The sequence below is a fragment of the Tubulanus polymorphus genome, chromosome 6 (assembly GCF_964204645.1).
Source record: "Tubulanus polymorphus chromosome 6, tnTubPoly1.2, whole genome shotgun sequence".
Taxonomy (NCBI): domain Eukaryota; kingdom Metazoa; phylum Nemertea; class Palaeonemertea; order Tubulaniformes; family Tubulanidae; genus Tubulanus; species Tubulanus polymorphus.
In genome coordinates this window covers 2,275,889-2,298,777 of record NC_134030.1, presented here as the reverse complement: position 1 = coordinate 2,298,777, position 22,889 = coordinate 2,275,889, and the positions used below count along the sequence as shown (strand labels likewise).

General features: G+C 35.2%; 4 protein-coding genes across 7 annotated transcripts; 1 reads left to right on the top strand and 3 right to left on the bottom strand.

Annotated features, from left to right (window-relative positions):
• Nucleotides 1-71: 71 nt before the first annotated feature.
• On the bottom strand, nt 72-8,129 carry LOC141906881 (caspase-3-like). 2 transcript variants are annotated; one of them, XM_074796335.1, is made up of 7 exons: nt 7,582-8,035; nt 4,691-4,750; nt 4,488-4,604; nt 3,779-3,960; nt 1,927-2,050; nt 1,480-1,641; nt 72-1,007 (listed from the first exon to the last, which is right to left on the bottom strand). In XM_074796335.1, exons 1-7 carry the CDS (start codon nt 7,925-7,927, stop codon nt 793-795), a joined length of 1,206 nt encoding a protein of 401 aa, XP_074652436.1. In that variant the 5' UTR covers nt 7,928-8,035; the 3' UTR covers nt 72-792. The 2 variants fall into 2 exon arrangements, with proteins under 2 accessions (XP_074652436.1, XP_074652437.1); XM_074796336.1 differs by lacking the exon at nt 1,480-1,641 and having other exon boundaries at nt 7,582-8,129.
• LOC141906883 (peroxisomal trans-2-enoyl-CoA reductase-like) lies at nt 4,254-19,420 on the top strand. The gene is made up of 9 exons (XM_074796338.1): nt 4,254-4,279; nt 16,926-17,065; nt 17,422-17,555; nt 17,981-18,146; nt 18,565-18,646; nt 18,727-18,823; nt 18,907-19,017; nt 19,095-19,209; nt 19,285-19,420. Exons 1-9 carry the CDS (start codon nt 4,269-4,271, stop codon nt 19,344-19,346), a joined length of 918 nt encoding a protein of 305 aa, XP_074652439.1. The 5' UTR covers nt 4,254-4,268; the 3' UTR covers nt 19,347-19,420.
• On the bottom strand, nt 10,104-16,673 carry LOC141906880 (caspase-3-like). Of its 3 annotated transcripts, XM_074796332.1 has the most exons (8): nt 16,194-16,672; nt 15,612-15,914; nt 13,801-13,872; nt 13,601-13,717; nt 12,844-13,025; nt 12,520-12,628; nt 12,271-12,447; nt 10,104-12,187 (listed from the first exon to the last, which is right to left on the bottom strand). In XM_074796332.1, the coding sequence occupies exons 1-8, from the start codon at nt 16,573-16,575 to the stop codon at nt 11,970-11,972; spliced, it is 1,560 nt and encodes a 519-aa protein (XP_074652433.1). In that variant the 5' UTR covers nt 16,576-16,672; the 3' UTR covers nt 10,104-11,969. The 3 variants fall into 3 exon arrangements, with proteins under 3 accessions (XP_074652433.1, XP_074652434.1, XP_074652435.1); XM_074796333.1 differs by lacking the exon at nt 13,601-13,717 and having other exon boundaries at nt 16,194-16,673; XM_074796334.1 differs by lacking the exon at nt 15,612-15,914 and having other exon boundaries at nt 16,194-16,670.
• LOC141906882 (ubiquitin-conjugating enzyme E2 Z-like) lies at nt 19,386-22,882 on the bottom strand. The gene is made up of 7 exons (XM_074796337.1): nt 22,673-22,882; nt 22,127-22,199; nt 21,864-22,051; nt 21,590-21,701; nt 21,369-21,481; nt 21,189-21,279; nt 19,386-20,838 (listed from the first exon to the last, which is right to left on the bottom strand). Exons 1-7 carry the CDS (start codon nt 22,852-22,854, stop codon nt 20,641-20,643), a joined length of 957 nt encoding a protein of 318 aa, XP_074652438.1. The 5' UTR covers nt 22,855-22,882; the 3' UTR covers nt 19,386-20,640.
• Between the last annotated feature and the right edge of the window lie 7 nt (nt 22,883-22,889).

Below are 22,889 nucleotides of genomic sequence, written 5' to 3'. Positions count from 1 at the left end.
TGGTTTCCTTTTTCGATCAACATATATCCAATACAATGAACAGATTCTAAAATAAATCAAAACAAACTCAATTTGTTTAAATGTTATGTGTGTTTATTCTGTGGGATGCAATACGTATACACGTTAATCAAAACAATAATCATTTTATATGATTTCAGCAAAACATTATAATTTCTGAACTAGTAAATCAAGTAAATACATTGCAAGCAAAATAAGCAAATATCGATAATTCATGGATACATATGTGAAACTTAATTAGAATCCAATTTCTATATCTTTTCGCCTTTGCGTATTGAAATACGACAGTAGACTCGAGGCCCTTCTCGAACAAGACGGGTAAATATCTACCAGCCAGGTTCTCCGTACAGAGACAGCGTTTTGAACGATAGAATTCAAACATTACGAGAGCGAACACAATAAGTCAATATCATTTTTAAAACATCATTTACATAAATTTAAATCTAAAATTTCGAATGAAATGTACAAACAAGTCTAATCATTTCACTTACAGGAGAAATTCTACCCTTAGTAAAATGCAGCGGCGTTTTATTAAAGACGATTTAAAAATCCCACACCAAGAACGTAAATAAAATGCGAAGTAGTTGTTGAAATAAGATGAATAGATGTAGTTCACTTAATCCCAATAGTCATCTTCAAGAATACAAGATAGTCAAAATCTTGAATAACCTGCTAGCTCAAGGAAATAATTCCGAACCTAGTTTTTCTTAGTTTGAATTTATGTTGTCATTTCAACACGGACTACGAAATTGAATTTAAGGAATATAAAATTTGCTACTCAGTCGGTTTAACAAAGTAGAAAAGCTTTCTCAAAGATGACATAAACACAGGCATCTGTTTGTCTCCTTTAGCTGTTCTATGCTCGGCGACCCTCCTGTTCACTGTTGTCAGTATGTCCGATACATGACGATGTTTATTTTCCTTCAAAACTTCCACAAACTTCTGAATGAACCAAGTTCCCTGGTTTCTGTCTCGAAGACTATAATAATCTAGAAATAAACAAAGCAACTCTCAATTCCGAAAAAATTAATTTCCTGAAATTATTATAATCATTCTTGTGTACGGAAGCGTCCCGGGGATATCTATTTCAAAAAGATTTTCGAGGTTAATTCCGAGTTTGTAACTAGGAATAAACTAGTTTTCTCAGTTAAATGTGATTTTCGAGGTTGGAGGTTTATTCCTAGTTACAAACTCGGAATTAACCTCGAAAATCGCATTTAACTAAGAAAACTAGTTTATTATGAGTTACAAACTCTTTGAACAAAAATTTTTCTTGATATCCCCAGGACGCTTCCATAATGTATACTGTCTACCTCCAATATACCGCCCACTTTGGTGCTGAACGATTTTGGCGGTATGTATTTATATTTATATTGAGATGTACATTGAGAATACCTAGCGGTGGGCGGGACTGGCGGTAAATGGGAGGGCTGTATATAGGGGATTGACTTATGTATTTACTAATTCTCTGGGAGTAAGCAGTCAGAAAATCAGCTTCATCGGGAATGGATAGCGGCATTTCATCATGAATTTCATCAGTTGCGCATTCACTATCTTTTTCAGTGGCTTCAAGCATATCCTTTCTACCGCGACAAGCTTGAACTAGAATCATCTTCGGTTTGCCTAAAATTACAATCATCATCATCATCACTCCCATGAGCTGAGTAAAATGAAAAAAAAACCTTAGTTAATAATAATATAGTGTATTTACTATTCATAAAAGTAATTAGATACTTAATAATTGTATGAACCTATATACTTTTGATATACACGCATTTTTGAAACCCAATTAGATATGAGAAGGATCTATTTGATTCAATAGCATTTGGTTACTGTTGTGTAGCAGCGTCTAATGTGGAAATTATAAAATTTTCAACCAGAAATTGGCAGCAAAGATTTTATTCTGACCTGTCATGCTTCTTAATTTGGAACATGTCAATTTTTCTTCTAATTCAGCAATGGTAAGTCTAGCACAGACCGTTTCTTCTTTTTTACCATCTACGGGGGTTTTTTCAACCGTCATTATTCCTTCCTGCAAAAATTATCAAACCTTTTTATAATAAGAATATCTGCAGCAATGATTTTAGAATTTATGTGAAAACGTCAAAATCATTGGTTTTTGCTTTAAAACTGGAAACTTCACTATTGCGGGTTTTTTTGACGCCTTATAAAACGTTACCATTATGAAACCTGAACAATGTTAACCATTCAGCGTCATTTTACAAACGACAACCGTAAATCGATGTGCAAAACGTCACAGGTTTATGTGTACACAAACAAGCTATCTGGCAAAATATTATTGACAGAGATGTAGAATGGCTTCCTGTGATTATATGATGACCTATATTTGAACGTCGAAATGTTATATTGCATTGAATATCATTAGAAGACGTATTGTTATAGTAAAGGATGTATGATTATATCAGAAGCGGCAGACATGAATAGAAATGAAATGATAAGTAAATCAGATTATTCGGTTAAATGGCGGATGTATACACGATGCGGGAGTCTGATATAAAAGTCAGACCCTGACATGGGGAAACTGGCGGAATGACGAAGCTATATATGATGTGTGTAGGGCCGGCGTGAATTTCATCAGCGGCTACAAGTGGTAAATATGAAAATGTGTAAACATATAATTTCAAAATTCAAATGTTTTAGAAAATATGTTCGATATTAGGCGTATGCAGGTTTCAGAGATTAGCAATTTATGATAGCATAGCTGTCATATACGGCTCCGCATCCTCTGATGGCAGGCCTTTTTATGAACCAGCAAAATCGAAATAGATTAGCTATATAGATTATATAGCCGATTAGTGTCAATTAGCATAACCGGGTATGTTGGTTGATAAAAACGCCAGGTAGAAATTATTCAATTATGGCCTACTCAGCAGCGACTTCTACCGAGAACACCATATCGGTCGGATTAGATAATCGGCATACTTGCTCGCCGAGCGAGTATGCTGAGTATGCTAATCGATTATGATAACCAATGTTCATAAAAATGACGGATTATGACATAATCCATGCTCATAAAAACGTTTTGCATACTCGAATATACTAATCGAGTGTTCATAAAAAGGCCTGTGTAGGTGAAAATTCAATTCAATTTTTTATTGATCCTTATTACATTGAAATTCTGGGATAAAATTCCCAAATTCAATAAATACAATTTTAAACAAGAAAATAAAACGTACAAGACACACGGGTAATTCATACAGAATAACATAAACAAGTTATTTTAAATGACAATGTATACTTCAACCCAGACTCAAGACTAGGGTCGATCGAGTGACAGCCAAACCCGGGGACCGGGCCGGCTGGCTAGGCCACACGATATGCTCGAAGTCATGATGAAGCAGACATCAGAATGCTCTTTCCTCAACCATGGATGCAATGAAGTAGCAGACCAGCTTAGAGGCATAAGTAAATGAAGTTGGTCGCAAGTTATCAATTATTGACAAAAAATTAAACCACTACTAGAGTCGAAGACCTGTATCATCTACCCAATCGCCAAACCTCATAATTCCCCAAATTTCTTAAAACTTCGAATTTCAAATTTGCAATTCCACATTAGCTATTCCCAGAAATTCTACATTTTTTCGCAGGCGTCAAATAATTTATTAAGATTAATTTTCTTGTTTACATTTGTATTAGTCAAGACAGTCACTTGTTTATGGGAACCAAAATAGACAGACATGTTACAGACACATGTATAAAAACTACATGTATTTACCTTATTAGAATTACATGTACTTACCTCATCACCATGACTAAGAATGAACAAAATAAATGAATCATACGATCCTTCTTCGAGTTTTGTTTTCATTTCATCGATCTTTTTAAGCGCTGCATCTCTTGATTGATCCTGTGCTTTTATTACTTCGTACTTCAATTCATTCTCAAACAGGTCTACTATATCACTTTCATCTTTTTCGGTACCTGTTGTAAATCGATTTTCTATAAAATGCTGTCGGTTTTGAGACGTTTTGCGCAAGAGCATATCGCCTACTGGTACAGTCCTTAGGCTCAAATATGTATTTTCCAAAATAAAGCGGAAATAAAAAAGTAAACATACACATGTGTTCTGTGTGCTCATCATTATCATATATAATGATAATGATAATAATAATAATTTTTTCTTTTATAGGGCAGTACTATGAAAATAAGCACTGTACAATGTTTACCATAGAATGAGGACAATATAGAAAAAAATGAACAGTAAGAAAGGCACAATTTATAATGAGATCATGGGAAATAGGTGCGTTTAAAAAGATATGTTTTAAGATTTGATTAAGAACATTCGAGTGTGAGACTAGATTTAACTGAAAATATATAAATGTAATCAAGAATAGAGAATCCATTATTATTTTTATCATCATCATCATCATCATCATCATCATCATTTATATTATAATTATCATCATCATTTTTATGATAAAATCACTGTTATAATGATAAATATTTACCTGTACGATTTACGGTAAACTGGTTGATAATCAAAACTAAACCGCGTTTAGATCCTTCATTAAACTTGTAACACTCCTGATTTTGATCTCGGTGGCGATGGCATTCGATATCAAATCCTAAGACAAATATTAGTTATTTTCAAACATAAAAACGTTAACAAATGATCATCCAAATTATATTCAAGCTCAAATGTTGAACTCACGTTTTGGTCCTACAGATTTGGAATCATTCAAACCCATCAATGGTTCATTACCTGTTTGACCTGAAAAAAGAAGAGATAACTTCTATGATGATTCACAGCTTACCCTATCACAAGTGAAAAAAACCGAAACCTATTGTGGTTTCTAAAAATAGAATCTCACACCAAGAATGAAACAAAACGTCTTGAGCTAGTGTAGTTTATTCAACATTTCGACCATATCTTAGTAGTCATCTTTAGGTCAGGGGTGGATCAAAGGACTCTTCTGAAGTGTTGTGACGAATTAGGACATTTTTGTCATCATAAAGGCGTATTTTGAAGCAAATATCATTGGTTTTGAAAATTCGTGGACGGGTTTGATGCATTTTACTAGTTTATTCTTGGAGTAATCATTTGACAACTTCGAATGTGGAATGATTTTTCCAAGGTTTATTTTATGTTATTCTTTATTTATTTATTCGATGTTAAAAAAGCAAATATTCCCGGTAAATCAGACATGATCAGATCGCTACAGCATCAAATTGAAACCAGTTGTAACATCATTCGTTTCGATGTTCTTTCCGGATCAGATCAAATCAAATAAAAATTATAAGCATTCATAATACATTGTTTTTAATGTACAGCATTTTTTCCTCTACTGCAGCTTACACAATATTTTCTTTTCTCCATTAGAGAGCTTGTTTAGAACTCTCTTTTCTCCATTAGAGAGCTTGTTTAGAACTATCTTTTCTCCATTAGAGAGCTTGTTTAGAACTATCTTTTCTCCATTAGAAAGCTTGTTTAGAACTCTCCCATTAGAGAGCTTGTTTAGAACTCTCTTTTCTCCATTAGAGAGCTTGTTTAGAACTATCTTTTCTCCATTAGAGAGCTTGTTTAGAACTCTCTTTTCTCCATTAGAAAGCTTGTTTAGAACTCTCCCATTAGAGAGCTTGTTTAGAACTCTCTTTTAGAAATCTCTTTTCTCCATTAGAGAGCTTGTTTAGAACTCTCTTTTAGAACTATCTTTTCTCCATTAGAGAGCTTGTTCAGAACTCTCTTTTAGAACTATCTTTTCTCCATTAGAGAGCTTGTTCAGAACTCTCTTTTCGCCATTAGAAAGCTTGTTTAGAACTATCTTTTCTCCATTAGAGAGCTTGTTTAGAACTATCTTTTCTCCATTAGAGAGCTTGTTTAGAACTCTCTTTTCTCCATTAGAGAGCTTGTTTAGAACTATCTTTTCTCCATTAGAGAGCTTGTTTAGAACTATCTTTTCTCCATTAGAGAGCTTGTTTAGAACTCTCTTTTCTCCATTAGAAAGCTTGTTTAGAACTCTCCCATTAGAGAGCTTGTTTAGAACTATCTTTTAGAACTATCTTTTCTCCATTAGAGAGCTTGTTCAGAACTCTCTTTTCTCCATTAGAAAGCTTGTTTAGAACTATCTTTTCTCCATTAGAGAGCTTGTTTAGAACTATCTTTTCTCCATTAGAGAGCTTGTTTAGAACTCTCTTTTCTCCATTAGAAAGCTTGTTTAGAACTCTCCCATTAGAGAGCTTGTTTAGAACTATCTTTTAGAACTATCTTTTCTCCATTAGAGAGCTTGTTCAGAACTCTCTTTTCTCCATTAGAAAGCTTGTTTACAACTCTATCTAATGTTCAAAGTTTGGGCCCATTTAAACAAATCTATCTTTCTGGTGTCAAAATTATGATTAAGTAGTTCCCAGAAAACAATTACTTTTCATAGAAAACTTCGATGCGGAAAACCAGAACAATTATGTTTGATAGACAACTCTACCTTCCAGGAAAAACCTGAGAGTAAATTTACAATTTTTGAGAGAACTAAATTTTTGTGAGATGATTTATGATAGGGAAGTTAGTAATATTTAAGAGCTTTATATTTTTGCGAACATGATTTAGGATAAGGGAAATTAACAGTTTTTGACAGAATATCTGAAATATTTGATTTTTTGGTGAATGAACACCAGTATGATAGATCTAGTTTTTTATATGTATAATTACATACCTATAATGCGACGATGACCGCGTCGTCAAACCAGTAAACATTTAACAGGTTAGACATTACATATATAACCACTGTGTTTTAATGATTATTATTATAAATCGAATCAACTCTGAGATTTTTCTTCGAACTGATTGTTTATAACATGGATTAAAAAAGCAAGGATGAACTATGGCGCTAACTTTTCAACTATCAGGCACGAATCTAGGCAATAATGGGTAGCTCCCCAACGCAGGACATCCATATCTCTGCAGTGCTTTCGTATCCAAACCGGGAAATATCTCGTGGAATTATTGAATTCTATCGCCAAAACGTTTTATTAACTACGCTATTTCGCGTTGCACGTTTAAAAACAACTTGTAATTATTACAAGTTGTTTTTAAACGTGCAACGCGTCATATTTGCTAATTCTGACAATTTTGAAGCATGTCTAACAGATCGCGAATGGTTTGGGATTCAGATCTCCCCTCACCATATAAGATTAGAATGTACTTAAACCTAATAATGATAATTCAAAAACGAAATTTATCTATCAAAAATTAAAATCAGAAATTCGAAAAGACATATTTTAGGCTCCCGTTGATCTTTTTTAACGATACCAAATATATCATGGCTGCTTACAAAAAGTTGTGATCGTCTATCAAAAAAGTATTTTTTTCTTTTCCGTTGGAGATATTTCTAAACGGACCATTGGAGATTTCCGGGAGGAACCGAGATGACGTGAAATAACAGGGCGTTTTGATTGAATTATTTTCCATTTTAATGACTGCAGAAATAAACTTTCTGCCGATTCGTTATACGTTTACAAACCGGTCTTTCACTGTACGAACGTATTCATGTAAATACCATATTTAGTTGTAAGAAAATTTGTCTGAAAAATTAAGGCTATTGTTCTCACCTGTTGTTCTGGTAATGCCGCTGCGGTCGCCATCAGTAGACACTCCCTCTTCACTATTTCTATGTTTTTGCAGGTGACTATCCACAATCTGTGCTAACTTAACCAAACCGCATTCTTTCATGTGTGTCTTCAGGGTTTCGAAGTCGTTGCGTTCTTCTGAAATGATGCCTTTGTCAGCAAGTATTTTTCGCAGCTCAGACATATTCGGACATGTGTCGATATCGTGCACGGTTAGCCCTAATTGAACTTCTCCGGGCCCAGCTCGAAATGAATCTCTCAATTTTTTAAAATCATCATCAGTAGCTGCATTATGCAAATCTCTCCAAAGCTCGTTGTATTTTCGCATCGTTAAGATTAACTACAATCTGACATGGAACGCCTCTCGGAGTCGAACTGTCAAGAAACCAAGTAAACTGCGCTTTTATATTCAAACGCTAAACGGAAAGCTAGACTGGTTGCCTGTTGAAATTATTGCTTTCGCAGTCACAAGTCCATCCTCGCTTGCCAGGGGTATCACTCCCGAACTCGCTTCCACCAGCTGTTCGGGGAACAGCTTTAGCGTAGTGGGTTCGAATCCCTTGACGGGTGAAGTGTCACAAGTCATGAACATAGAGACTGGCAACCAGTCTAAGAAGTAAATCTCTTAAACCGCCATGTGCTGCCCCTTGGTTAATCGATAGCGGTGACAGTCTGAACTAAGTTATTACTCGCATGCCACTGCTTAGCAATAAGTGTACCTACGTAGGAGTTCAAGTAATCCAAATATCCATAGAAGAACTGTATAACATAGAACGGACGTTAATATATAACAGAAGTTATCATCAATAATCATCAATCGGATGAAGCTAAATTCATATCTATCGTATCGTATCATATGTACAATGGTGTTGAGACCAAAATTTGTCCTCCAAAACAAATTTATACACATTATTTTCCTAAAATGGTACATGTACATGTGTCATGAACTTGTGCAATGTTGGTACTTTTTATCTTATTCTTATTTTATTTTGCAGTACCAAAGACTCAGATAAGAACCCCTGTGGTGAATATTTTTGAAGAAAATGTATACATGGGTTTCTTTTACCCTTTCTCTTTGAAGAACATCTCGAAATCATTATCGGCAAATCAAGTCTGTAAATAAGATAAAATCCCACTATTTACAGATTAAAAGAATTTAAAAACCAGAATTTATTTATTCAATCTAAAATGTATAAAAGACACGACGTGTCTTTTACATATTTTAGATTGAATAAATAAATTTCTGGTTTTTAAGTTCTTTTAATCTGTAAATAGTGGGATTTTATCTTATTATCCGTTCACCACGTTTGAGTGTGGTTATCGTTCTATCAAGTCTGTAAATATTTGACTTATGCGTCACTAATTCTCGCTCTAAACGAATTTCCGTGTTTTCAAACATCAAAAAACATAAACAACGTAACATAAAATGCCAATAAATAATATGAAAATGGGACATATTTGGTAATTTAGATAACTGGCAAAAACCCGGTGGAAACCACGAGTCTTATCGTTCATTGTCGGCAAATAAAGTTTGTGGGTAAATATTTGACTTATATGAAACCCTTATCGGTCTGAACGAAGGCATTTCCGTGTTTTTTTCAACAAACAAACAAAACATAGATAAAGTTTGAATAACGTAATGTTCGAAAATAAAACTTGAAAAACGGTCAAATGACCTCATGGCATATCTTACGTCATCACGTGCTTGAAATACACATAAAATGTCAATAGATAATATGAAAATATGACATATTTGGTGGTAATTTAGATAACTGACCCACCCAGTGGAAACCACGGCGTTTTAAAGTCCGAATGAATGAATAACATGGTCAATCCAATCCATATTTCAGGTTTTAAAAAAAAATCAATGAGAAAGAAATATCATTTTTTGCCTCAGTTAATATGAAACATCTATACCTGGATCAGGCGAGAAGTCTAAACTACTTGAAAGTAACGGGAGGAATTGAGCAACTAAAAACGGGAGATAATAATACTCGCTGAGTCTTGATGTATTAATGAATGAATTATAAACAGTAATTTTGAATGTTGTTGATAAACAACAAAAATGAAAGTGTTTGTTTAAATGTGCTTCGTACTAATCATGCAATGAGAGGTTCTAATAAATGATATTATTTTGGAGAAACTTTCTGCTCGTGTAGTTTCATGTTTTGTGTATTGCATTTGAAATTATACAAGGGATTAGAACTAGGTCTAAATAGAAGGGAAGATTTCCAATTTAATAAATGAATTTTTACATGCAATATATTTCTATCATCGATCTATCAGTTCACGTTATTCCTGGGGTTTTTGGTTTCCTTTGTAACGTGGTTAGCTTCCTCATCAGGGGTCGTAAATCGACTAGAGAAGAGACGAAAAGAGAAATCGACCGCGGACACAATATTCATTTGGTCTTTTCCAGTTTTATGATCAACATAAATCCAATAAAATCAACGGGCTCTAAAATAAATCAAAAAACAAACTCAACAATTCTTGTTTAAATGCGACCTGTAATGTGTGTTTATTGAAGGGATATACATAACTAGAATAGCAATACGCGAAATCAATAAAATAATCATTTTATAAAATTCTATCAAAACAATCTAAATTCTAAATTAGCACATTTTGTAAATAAATTGTAAGCAAAATAAGCATATATGAATAATTCATGAAAACATACGTGGAATTTATTTAGAATCCAATTCCAAGATTTCTTTCGCCTTTGCGTAATATATATATGTATAGAAAGCAGCTGATTCTGAGACATTAATATAGTTTTAACAGTGGATTTAAGAACAGGCTATAAAACGTGACAGTAGAATCGAGGAGTTCCTCCAACAAAATGAGTAGGGCTAAAAATAATACATCGATAAATGATACATGCTAAAAATGATACATTCTCCTGATCGAGCGGGTCATTTTGTAAACTGTAATAAAATAAGTAATCAGTTCATTTCTATAACTGCCGGGTCTGTTATTGTTAACTTGATCATGATTTTAAAAATTCATGTACAGGGTAGATAGGCGGCCGGGCGGGTCAGAGAAACAATGTATCAATTACTTTTATTCTAAAAATCTACCAGCTAAGATTAGTTCATCATACAGAGACGGGGAGAAAGCGTTTTGAACGATAGAATTCAAACATTACAAGAGAGAACACAATAATTCAATCTCATTTTTAAAACATCATAATCATTATAGAATTCATATTTGTAAGTGTAACATCAACTCTTCATGCAGGTATTCAAAACATCTTTCAAAACTATAAATTTTTCATTATATTGTATGTTATAGTCATAAGGTTTACGAAAATAGATATATTACATGTCGTATTGTATCAAAAATCAATACATAATAGCATATTAATTTTAAGCAGTTCATTCTGACTCTAATTCTATGAAATAACAATAAAATAACTAAATGTTTATCATCAATTATTGAAATCAATTATCATCAATTATTCTTAATAATTAGTTCCTAGTTTCCACAAACCGGCGATACATAAACCAATAGAAATAGTGAACGAACAGTTAGAAAACTAAACATATTAGCATCACGATCCCTCTTACAATTTCTGAATCTGTAAAACTGAATAAGATTTGAAATCTCTAATAAAATGTATATAAAAGTTTAATTATTTCACCTGAAGGAATGAAATTCTATTCTAAGTAATATATGGCAGTGTTTTATTCTATTTATAGACGATATAAAAATCTGACACCGAGAATGAAAAAATAAGGTATGAAAAGTTTCCTTGAGCCCAGACTATATCCTAATAGAACTCTTCAGGAATACGAGGCTATCGTGGAAACGTTGAATAAACTACTAATCTGTCTGTTTAGTTCATCTGTTATCGATCTTTTTCGGATATTTTTCTTTTGAACCCATACCAAAAGTGTTCAAAGATCAAGAAAAATATCAGAAAAAAGATTGATGTCAGATGAAAATTAATAGACACATAGTTCAAGTTAGATAACCCACTAGCTCAAGGAAACATTTCACAATCTTTCTATTCTTTAATGGTGTTGGGTTTTATTTACCATTTAAACACGGATTATGCAATTAACCCTTTCAGTGCTGACTAATTAATACCCTATAGTGCTGGAGAAAATTTGAAAATTCTAAAAAATTCCACCCTAGTGTGTTGAACAATGGAAATACCACTATAGTGCGTCTACACCGCAGTGCGGTGTATCGTTAGTTACTAGTATTTCACTATGTTTGACACTTGCTGCCATTTTTCAATAGAGATAATTACAAATTACTAATTACATCAATACACCGCAGTGCGGTGTACTAGCAAAATCCATCACTGATTTATACACCGCACTGCGGTGTAGACGCACTGAAAGGGTTAAAGGAATGTACATTTTTTACAGAGTCGATTCAACGAAGTAGAAAAACTTTCTCAAAGACGACACGAACACAGGCATCTGTTTGTATCGTTTAATGCGTGTTTGACGATCAGCGATGTTGCTGTTCACCATCGTCAGTATGTCCAATACGTGACAATGTTTATTATCATTCAAAACATCCAGAAATTCCTGAATGAACCAAGATCCCTCGCACGTGTTACGATAACTCAGATATTCTACAAGTATAAAAATAAACAGAGCAAGTTTCAATACCGGAAAACATGATTTTACAGATTATATAAAAATCGTTGTATCATACCATTTGTTTGGGAGTAAGCTGTCAGAAAATCGGCTTCTTTGGGAATGAATTGTTTCTGGTTTTGTGTTTCTTCATTAGTTCGACTTTCTTTAGTTTTACATTTATCATCAGATTCAATATTTCCACTCATCTCCTGTTCACCGCGACAAGCTTGAACTAGAATCACCTTCGGTTTGCCTAAAATTACAATCATCGTCATTATTACAAATTCATGACTGGAGTAAAATGAAAATATAGTTTTATTCAAACCTGACATCTCCGGTAAACTGGAAGAATTCAATTGTTTATGTAATTCATCGATTTTTAGCCTAACATCGGGTTCTTCATGGCCATCACTGCCAACAGTCTTTATTCCTTCCTGCAAAAAATTCTCAAACCTTTTAAATGAAAAATCTCTGCAGCAGTGATTTGAGAGTTTTAGTCAAAACGTCTAAATGATCTCTTAGTTTTCAGTTTTTCAGTTCGTTATTGCGTGTTTTTCTTCATTTCTTTTAGAAAGTCACTTGTTTATAGAAACGAAAGGCAGACATATTACAGGCACATGTTGAAGACCTACATGTATTTCGACATTACCTTATCACCGTGACTAAGAATGAACAAAACGAATGAATCATGCAATCCAGTTTTTAGTTTCGATTTCACTTCCTCGATCATTCTATCCGCATCTACTTTCGATAAATCACGAGTCACAATTACATCGAAATTTAGCTCATTTTTAAACAGTTGTTTTATGTCGTCCTCGTCTTTTTCGGTACCTGGAGAAAATTTATTTTTCAAAGAAATATCAATTAAGGGGAGACGAGAAGATACACAATATCAGTGAATAGCGAGCGAAATCCCACAATAAATTCAGCCAAAAATGATAAGTTCTATAGTAAAATGATTATATTTCGAGCAACGTTTTGGGTAAATACTATTAGCCATCATCAGGCGTACTGATGATATTTACTATAGAACTTTTCATTTTTGGCTGAATTTATTGTGGGATTTTTCTCGTTATCAGTTAAGGGGAAAACTGAAAATGGTTTTTTAAAAAGTTTGCGCCGTCTGGCCTTGAGCTTTTCTTAAGTTAGAATAAGTAAATAAATGAAGATATGTAGACGTGTACATTTCTAATTCGAAAGGAAATGACCTTTTTAATGTGGTATCTATTTGGTTTTTATGTTATAAAGCGCGGCGATTATCTTCGTATTGTTTTGCGCGATATAAGCATAGAAGTCCATACTTCTATGCTTATATAGTGAATAAATTATCATGATCTTATTATCATTATGTAGAAAGATATCATTATCATAATCATTATCACTATCACTATGAATATTAATTTTACCGAGTCGATCTTGTGTAAACTGGTTGATAATTAAAACTAAACCGGGTTTAGATCTTGTACGCTTGTAACAGACGTGAGTTCGATGTCGTCGACAGTCCGATATAGTTTCACCAGAATCTACGAAAAATATTCATTATTTCTAAAGCAGAAAAAAAGCGTTCTTGAAAATATCATGAGTTTAAACTGAAAAATGCACTCACTGCTAGATTTAGATCGTTTTGCTTCAAAGGATTCAGAACTTGGTACTTCGAATGATTTATTACGTTTTTGACCTGAAAAAGAATAAAAGTTTCTATGCAGTGAAACGATGATTCATCCTAATTCTCTCATATCACGAGTGGAAAAACCTGAACTGATTATGTTGTTTTCAGACAATAGATCATCCAACAATGAGTCGAATAAAAAAGTGGTTCATTCAACATTTTTCTTTGTAAGATACCCACGCAAATGTCTGATCCTGGGAATACTCGCGCCAGGAGATTTTTTAATCAGATGCAACAATTTCACAACAGATGAAAACGAAAATGTGTGGATTTGGTTTTAAAGATGCATAAATTACAGCGTTTCCACGTATGAACTTTTCCTCATCATTCTACCAGATTCCATATGAGAGAACAGTTAGAACAAGTTCACAAGAGTTCATTTAGCAAAGGGCGCCGTGAAACATTTTAGAGTCCCACCAAATTGCCATGGACCCCGCATTGAAAAGCTACTGTTACTAATGTCTATTTCAACCTGACTTGAGAGCATTCCGAGTGGCCTAGCTCGCTCATTTTTGATAGTACATACCTGATAAAGGTCTTATTAGGACCAGAAAGGACTGGCAGTCGACCTAAATCATCATTTTTTAATCCATTTGAAACTGTATTGAAGGATATCCAAAAAGTCTTCACTGAAAGGGGTTAAATGAAGAGAAGTGACTCCATGACTTGAAAGATTAACAATATGTCTCCATGCCTGCCAACTGAAGTTTGGTATGTAGGCATGGAAACATATTGTTAAACTTTCAAATCATGGAGTCTATTTCTTTAATTTAACCCCTTTCAGTGAAGACTTTTTGGATATCCTTCAATACAGTTTGAAATGGATTAGAAAATGATGTTTAAGGTCGACTGCCAGTCCTTTCTGGTCCTATTCAGACCTTTATCAGGTATGTACTACCAAAACTGACTGAGCTAGGCCACCCGGAATGCTCTCAAGTCAGGTTGAAATAGACATTAGTTCATTGTCTAGTTTATTTGATGTTATAAACAATAAGCTCAAAGATTAAGAAACATTTCAGACTTGATTATATACTATCAATGAAATACAGAGTCAGGAGTGTGTCATCCAATGGTTATATATGTAATGTCTAACCTGTTAGATATTTACTGGTTTCAATTTGATCCTGTAGTGATCTGATCATTCCGAGTGGCCTAGCTCGCTCATTTTTGATAGTACATACCTGATAAAGGTCTTATTAGGACCAGAAAGGACTGGCAGTCGACCTAAATCATCATTTTTTAATCCATTTGAAACTGTATTGAAGGATATCCAAAAAGTCTTCACTGAAAGGGGTTAAATGAAGAGAAGTGACTCCATGACTTGAAAGATTAACAATATGTCTCCATGCCTGCCAACTGAAGTTTGGTATGTAGGCATGGAAACATATTGTTAAACTTTCAAATCATGGAGTCTATTTCTTTAATTTAACCCCTTTCAGTGAAGACTTTTTGGATATCCTTCAATACAGTTTGAAATGGATTAGAAAATGATGTTTAAGGTCGACTGCCAGTCCTTTCTGGTCCTATTCAGACCTTTATCAGGTATGTACTACCAAAACTGACTGAGCTAGGCCACCCGGAATGCTCTCAAGTCAGGTTGAAATAGACATTAGTTCATTGTCTAGTTTATTTGATGTTATAAACAATAAGCTCAAAGATTAAGAAACATTTCAGACTTGATTATATACTATCAATGAAATACAGAGTCAGGAGTGTGTCATCCAATGGTTATATATGTAATGTCTAACCTGTTAGATATTTACTGGTTTCAATTTGATCCTGTAGTGATCTGATCAGATCTGATTTACCGGGAATATTCGCTTTTTTAAACAAATCGTGCAACACATCGTAATTGCCAATTTTGACAACTCCCAAATTTTGAAGCATGTCTAACAGACCGCGAATGGTTTGGGGTTCTTCAGTGTATCTATGTCTCAGTCTGATCGGCTCGACCACATTGCGTAGAGCTTGAAAATCTTCATCAGGTAAATCTTGACTGAGCTCTTCCAGTAGCTGACAGTGCAGATAGTGATGCCTCTCCAAATCATTCTCTATTAAAACCATATTAAAGTGAGTTACGTCATTAGAGGAGCGTGGAGACTGCAGCGGTGAAAGCATCGTATGAATGACGGTTTTTTCTTTGAATACCATCATTTTTGGCGAAATTGAAGTAAATATGCCGTGGCAATGCAATCAAACATTGTTTCCAATTCAACTCTCACCTCAAACTGTACAATTTCATCAATTTCCCTCAACATACACGTACTCAGTTGTAAAAAAGAAATGAAAAAAATTGGTTGCAAATTGATAATTTAGGCAATTGTCCTTACCTGCTGTTTTCGTAGTACTGTTGATGATACTGCTGCTGCTGCTGGTGCTGGAATTAGGCACTTGTTTTTCATTAAGTTCAACTTGTTTCTGGTAGTCTATCACACTCTCTGCGTGCCCAGCCAAACCGCACTTGTTTAAATGCTCGATCAGTACCTCGTTATTAGCTTTTGAAACGATGCCTTTTTTGACGAGGTTTCCTCTTAGCTTGAAAACATTCCCACATTTGTCGATTTCTTTCTCGGTTAGCCCAGATTCAGCTCCGGATTCAGCCCGAAATGAATCTTTCAATTTTTCAAAATCATCATTCGTGATTTGATCATTCAAAAGCATCCAAACGTCATTATATTTGTATCTATTCTCTCCAGCATCTGATTGCTCCATCGTTAAACTGCGTCCAAAACAGAGAAACCTGTCAAAACACCTCCGAGAACTGTCAAAAAAACACGGAAGTAAACAAATATCACTCGCATGCCACAGTATGACTATAGATCTGTGTCAGGTCGCAAGCCGTCAAGTGCTGCCCCTATGTTAATCAATAGCGATAAAAGTGTGAACTATTCTGTTACTCGCATGCCACAGTAGATATATCTTCAATTTTACGGCGATTTGTTTAGTTCACGCTTTCGCCGCTATCGATTAATATAGGGGCAGCACTTGACGGTAAAAATCTGACAGCTCGGCAATTTCAATTGACATTTTATTTCGTTTTCTATTTTTCTTTTAAACCAAAGTTATTGCGAGTCGATGATAATGGCATCGAGAAAGATTGGTAGCATATTTCGTGCTGGTTTATTTCGTGATAAAGTAGCGATTGTCACTGGAGGTGGATCTGGTATTGGTCTGGCTATAACGCAGGAACTGTTACATTTAGGTAAGATTAAGAAGTTAGGGAATTGACTCAGTACAAAAATGTTCTTAATCTGTTTGTTAATGTTAAAGGCTAATTCAAACCAGTCCTGATAGTGGCTTGTTCACGCTGCAGTCATTGATGTCACAGGGACCTGACAAAAAAAAAATGTTTGACCCCAGTATCCTAGGTACTTTATATAAAATGTTTTTTTATATATAGTACCTGACAGACAGTAGGATACTGGGGTCAAAATTAGGCTATTGGTAATAGAGCCACGAGAGGATGAGAGGATGGGAGGGGACGCGCGTTCCCAGGACTCCTGTTTAGCAGGTAGCAGAGTTATATATCTGTTCATCCTAACTCTTTATCTTCATTAGGCTGTAAAGTAATGATAGCTTCTCGCAGTGAAGAGAGATTGAATAATGCTGTTAGTGAAATTAAAGATATTCTACCATCTGAACGTAAAGATGCCATACAATCAACTGTTTGCAGTATCAGAAAAGAAGATCAGGTAAAGATTTAATCCTAAAACCAAGTGCAGATCTAGTTAGAACTTACCTAATCGTTGGTTATTAAGCTTTTATTATCAGATGATGGGCTTTTCTGAGCATGAAACTAAAGCACAGAAAGATTTTTGACTAATAGTGTCTTCAGTGTTATTAGTGTAGATCTAGCTTTCCTCCCTTTTGAGATTCATGGAATTAATTGTCATTAATCAAGGTAGACCTGTTCTGGTATGAAAAGCCTTTTAAGGGAGCTTGCAGCTCCCAAAAGTAAATTTTTAAAAATTGATCATTTGCTAAGAATCTTATATCTAGAATGATTCTGAATGATGAATCTATAATAATGTTATCTTGAGAAAAATAGTTGGGCCAGACCTCCACCTAAATCTGCCCTCTTTTCACCCGACTGATACCGAATTTGTTTTCAAAACAGGTTAAAAATTTGATGAGCGAAACTTTGAGTAGATTTGGTCAGATCGATTACCTGGTTAATAACGGCGGTGGACAGTTTGTCGCGACGGCTGATAATATCAGTTTAAAAGGATGGAACGCGGTGGTTGAGACTAATCTCACCGGAACATTTCTGTGTTGTAAAGAAGGTAAATAATCAAAGTTTCACTTAGGGATCATTCATTTATTACGTACGCATAAAATTTGAAATTTTCAACCCCCCTCCCCCTCAAATCGTACGCAAAATCGGCCATTTTTTCATATACATTAAGCATTACAGTACGCAATTGTACTGACCCCTCCCCCCTCCACTAATGTGTACGTAATAAATGAATGACCCCTCAGATCACTGTATAGTATGGAGAACTTCACCTTACTCGGACATGACCAACTCAGACAGCAGAAAACCTCGCCTTACTTGGAGATGACCAACTCAGACATAAACGAAATCTTATATCCTAACATATCTCCGACTTCACTTACCTCAGACCAGTTCAAGTTCATCAGAGTTAGGCAAGGTTTACTGTAATTGACTGATCTAATGGATTTTCTATGATGATTTTTTAGCATACACGCAATATATGAAAGATCACGGCGGATCTATAGTGAATATAATTATCGATAACTGGAATGGATCACCCCTGATGCTGTAAGATATTAATGAAAATGATTTGATTTCCAGTTAAAATCGGCAAGTAGATGATCTGGATTAATCATTGTTATTTGCAGACATTCAGGAGCAGCGAGGGCTGGAGTGGAGAATATGTGTAAAACACTGTCTATTGAGTGGGCTGCGAGTGGTGTACGCATTAATTCAGTAGCTCCTGTAAGTGTTAACTTCACCTCAGTCTTCAGAGTCTTCAGCTCAATCTAAACAAGCGTTAAATCACGATTTTTTTTATCTTTCAGGGAAACTCGATATATTCGGACACTGCGAGAGCGAACTACGGAAAGATTGATAACATATTCAAACGTTATTTGCCGTGTATTCCGATGAAACGACTCGGGAAACCTGAAGAGGTTTGTAGTAACACGAGATAGAAGAGAGAGTGATGAGAATTAAGAGATAAATGGAGACGTGTTTATAATTGTTGTAGGTATCTGCTGCTGTTTGTTATTTACTGTCTCCCGCCGCTGCATTCGTTACTGGAACCACTATTAAAGTAGATGGCGCCGGTAGTCTGAACGGTGCCAGCCATTTTCCGATACCAGGTCAGTTCTCGCCATCTCGCGGCATTTCTTCGTCCATTTTGGACTCGTAAGTGAATTATTGAATTATATTTTCAGATCACGATAAAGCGCCGGTTTACTCGTGGGATTCCAACGATGATGGAAAATCGAAGTTATAAAATATGATTAACAAGACTTTTTGTAATAATAATCCTCAATAATTCATTAATTAGATATCAATATAGATATTTTGCTTGTTTGATAGTTTTGAGTTTGAGTTATTATTTGGATGACGACTATCTCTGGTGAGGTTGGCAAAAATGTTGCTGGAATTTTTGTTGCTGTTAACAAGTGGCACAAGGAACTGTGCGAAAAGAAACAGCCACCACTGAGGATATCTCATAAAAATAACATATATCAGGGCATCCCTAAACAGTAAGAGATCTGAGACTGATTCAGACTGGGCTGTTCACAGTGAAGTGTTCCTCTCCTCCCCAACGATCAGTACAGTTACATATTTCACGAATGGTTTCCGAAGTCGTCGAAGAAAGTCTTGAAAAAAATCGATCTCTTTAACAAAACTTTAATCAATTCTCATCAGAATTATATAATACACCGTTTAAAAATACATTTATATATGATATATATTCCTCATACACGATAATAATAATAATATTATATTACACAGAATGACTATTACTTATTACTTACCCAAGCATAGATTATACAGTAAAAGCCCCGATCACACACACACACACACATACAGATTATTTTATACGGGTCACGTTTGGCCCGTGTTTAATAAGAGACTGTGTTCGCATACATCATTCACTCCTTACTTATAAATGCTATCGAAAAGGATGCTGTGGCAAGTGAGTTGAGTCTCACTTGCAGAATCAGTTGGCATTTCACGCGCGATAATTTGACCCGTACTAAACCAAATTTGACACAAGCCAATAGACTCAACTCAGATCTAACAGCACTGATGAATGTTCTCCAGGGTGCTGTGGCAAGTGAGTTCCGTCTTACAGAATCAGTTGGCATTTCACGCGCTATAATTTGACCCGTACTAAACCAAGTTACAGGCCAGGTCCATCGCGCCAATTAGAGTCCAATCAGACTAACGAGTGAATGTTCTGCAGGGCAGTCGGAGCCAGAAGTGAATTCAGGCGCAGTTGGAGCAACGATGATGGGTCGTCATCACAACAAACGGAGTTACGTAGAAAATGTTCATGATTTTGTCGCCGATAATTAACGTTAATCCGCGTGAAGAGCACAGTTTGACAGTTGTACTAATAAAACACTGGTGATTATTTGAATGAAAACTGAAATTACAGTTAAACATGTACCTTACATGTAATAATGATAACGCGTGTTCCAGGTTAAATTGACTCGAATCTCGAGACTGTTTTAATTATAGAAGACCTTTTTTACCGGGGTTAACACGAACGCGTTCCTCGTTACAGATTGAAATCACGTCGTTTCCATTGTTGTCGTTTCTATAGTTTTTGCGTCCGTTCCCGAATTGCTGCCGTTATCCGAATCTAAATCGCTGTCCGCGTCCGATTCATTGTCTTCGTCGCTCGCGACAACGATTTTCGTTTTAATATTTTGCAGACGCGCGAGAAGTTTGTCAAATATGAATTTTCCACGTTTTTCACCGAACGGATCCTGAAAGCGAAAGTGAGAGTGGGGAAAACCCATAAATTCCTCATTTTTAACATTCGAACCATAGAAATATCATAATCTCAAACAGATTTTCATATAAATTGTAGCAGAGCAGCTACAATCATATGATTACAGAGAGGACAAGTTGGATCTTTTGCCTCTTGTGACTGATTTTGATGATGCAGTAGATTCAGCTCAAGTCTGATATTTTGACTTGAGAGCAATATCTGAGTTCGATGGTACAGTAGACTCCGCTCAATTATCAAACTCGGATATCAGTTGTTTTTCTGATATTTAGATAACCAGGATTTAGGACATTTTGATATCTGTATTTATCTAGGAGGCTACTATACCTGCATTGTTTGTCCGTTGAGCTTGGAATTTTTGTGACAACATGACGAGTAATATTCGTAGTAAGCCGGGAATGATTTTTCCATCACTTCGCTGCAATGAAATGAAAATAAATTGGCTACTAGAAATAAATCGGCTCGAAAGCATCACCAATATCTGATACTAGCAATAAGATAGATTACCGTAATCCTTTAGGACAAGAAACTCTCCCTTCTAACATGTCACATACACCAACTCTAAGAGTCTCGTGACAGATTATGTCGTTATAACGTTTAGCATCACCAGAACGTCTTTCCTATCAATCAAGTTATGTACAATTTACACACAATGCAAAAACATTTAAATCACTTTCAAATTTTGAAATCAATAACTACTGGTGTATGTAGTGAGGGCTGAGACTGACCTGTTCAAATCCGGGTTCGTTATGGTAAGGTTTTTCATTAAGTAAAGACTGTATCGATATTAATACACTGGATAGTGATTGTGCTGGACTCCACGCAGGACCGGACCATGTTCTATCGAGAAAACATTCTATTACAAACATTCTATTACAATTCATCTAAATCTAAATGTCGGATTTGACTCGAGATTTGACTCATTGAAACTGGATCCTGACTTTAGATTCTTAATGTAATTCTCATTCAAACTCAATGAACTAAAAATGACAAATAACTTACCCCAAAATGCTTAAACAAACTTTTCCATTTTTATATAAATTCGGGTTGAATCGCACCTGACCGTCGCCGGTGGTAACGAGTCTGACACGCGGAGCTCTGATTGGATAATCCGGCGGACAGCGAATTATAAAATAGAAAAAGCCACCTTCGTACGGCGTATCGAACGGCCCCGTGATCAACGCATGAACCTTTAATTAGAAATACATCGGTTTTTTATTAAAATGAAAATAATTGAATTCGAATTGAATTCGATCAATATTTACCATAGTGATATCTTCTTTCTGAGGTACGATACACATTCCTGGAGGTGGTTCATTGTATATACTCATTATATCTCTGCAAATAAAAATACTCTATGACTGCAGTGAACTGATATAAATCTCAGGATAGTTAACAAATAAAAACCCACAGTAGATTTGTCATTTATTGTATTATTTTAGTTCCTCTGAAGATGAGGTTTAGAATTAACTTCGAAACTGTTAGAAAATAACATTTTTCTACAAATCTACTGTGGGTTTTTATTTGTAAACATACACAAACATTAAGAAGTTTCACATGGTATGGACGCCCCCCTTGGAAGAGATGTCACATCTCTTCGAAGGGGGCGTCCATAAACTTTAAGTTATTTATTGAAAATGAAATCAGTGACAATGGACGTTGTTATTGCACTTTCACACCCCCTCCCAAAAACATTTATTTCCGCTCTGCATATCATCTATCAACAATGTAAGGAATATAAACCGAGTGACGTTGTCGGCCGAGTGAGCAGAGCCCGGAGAGAGCTCGAGTCAGTGAAAAGTGAGACAAACCTTTTTATTCGGAGTATACATTGAGTAGTTGGTTTCTCTTTATCCCAGTCTGTTGAGTGACACGGATCCCACACTTTTAAACTACCACCGCCCATTTCTGTAGTCAGTAACATATCCATCGTATGAGCAGCAGCAGCAACCGCCTCGTCGTCCGTGTTCGAATCCATTTCAATCCCTGCCATTTTTTACGTCAAAATTGTCAATATCGGGTATTTCC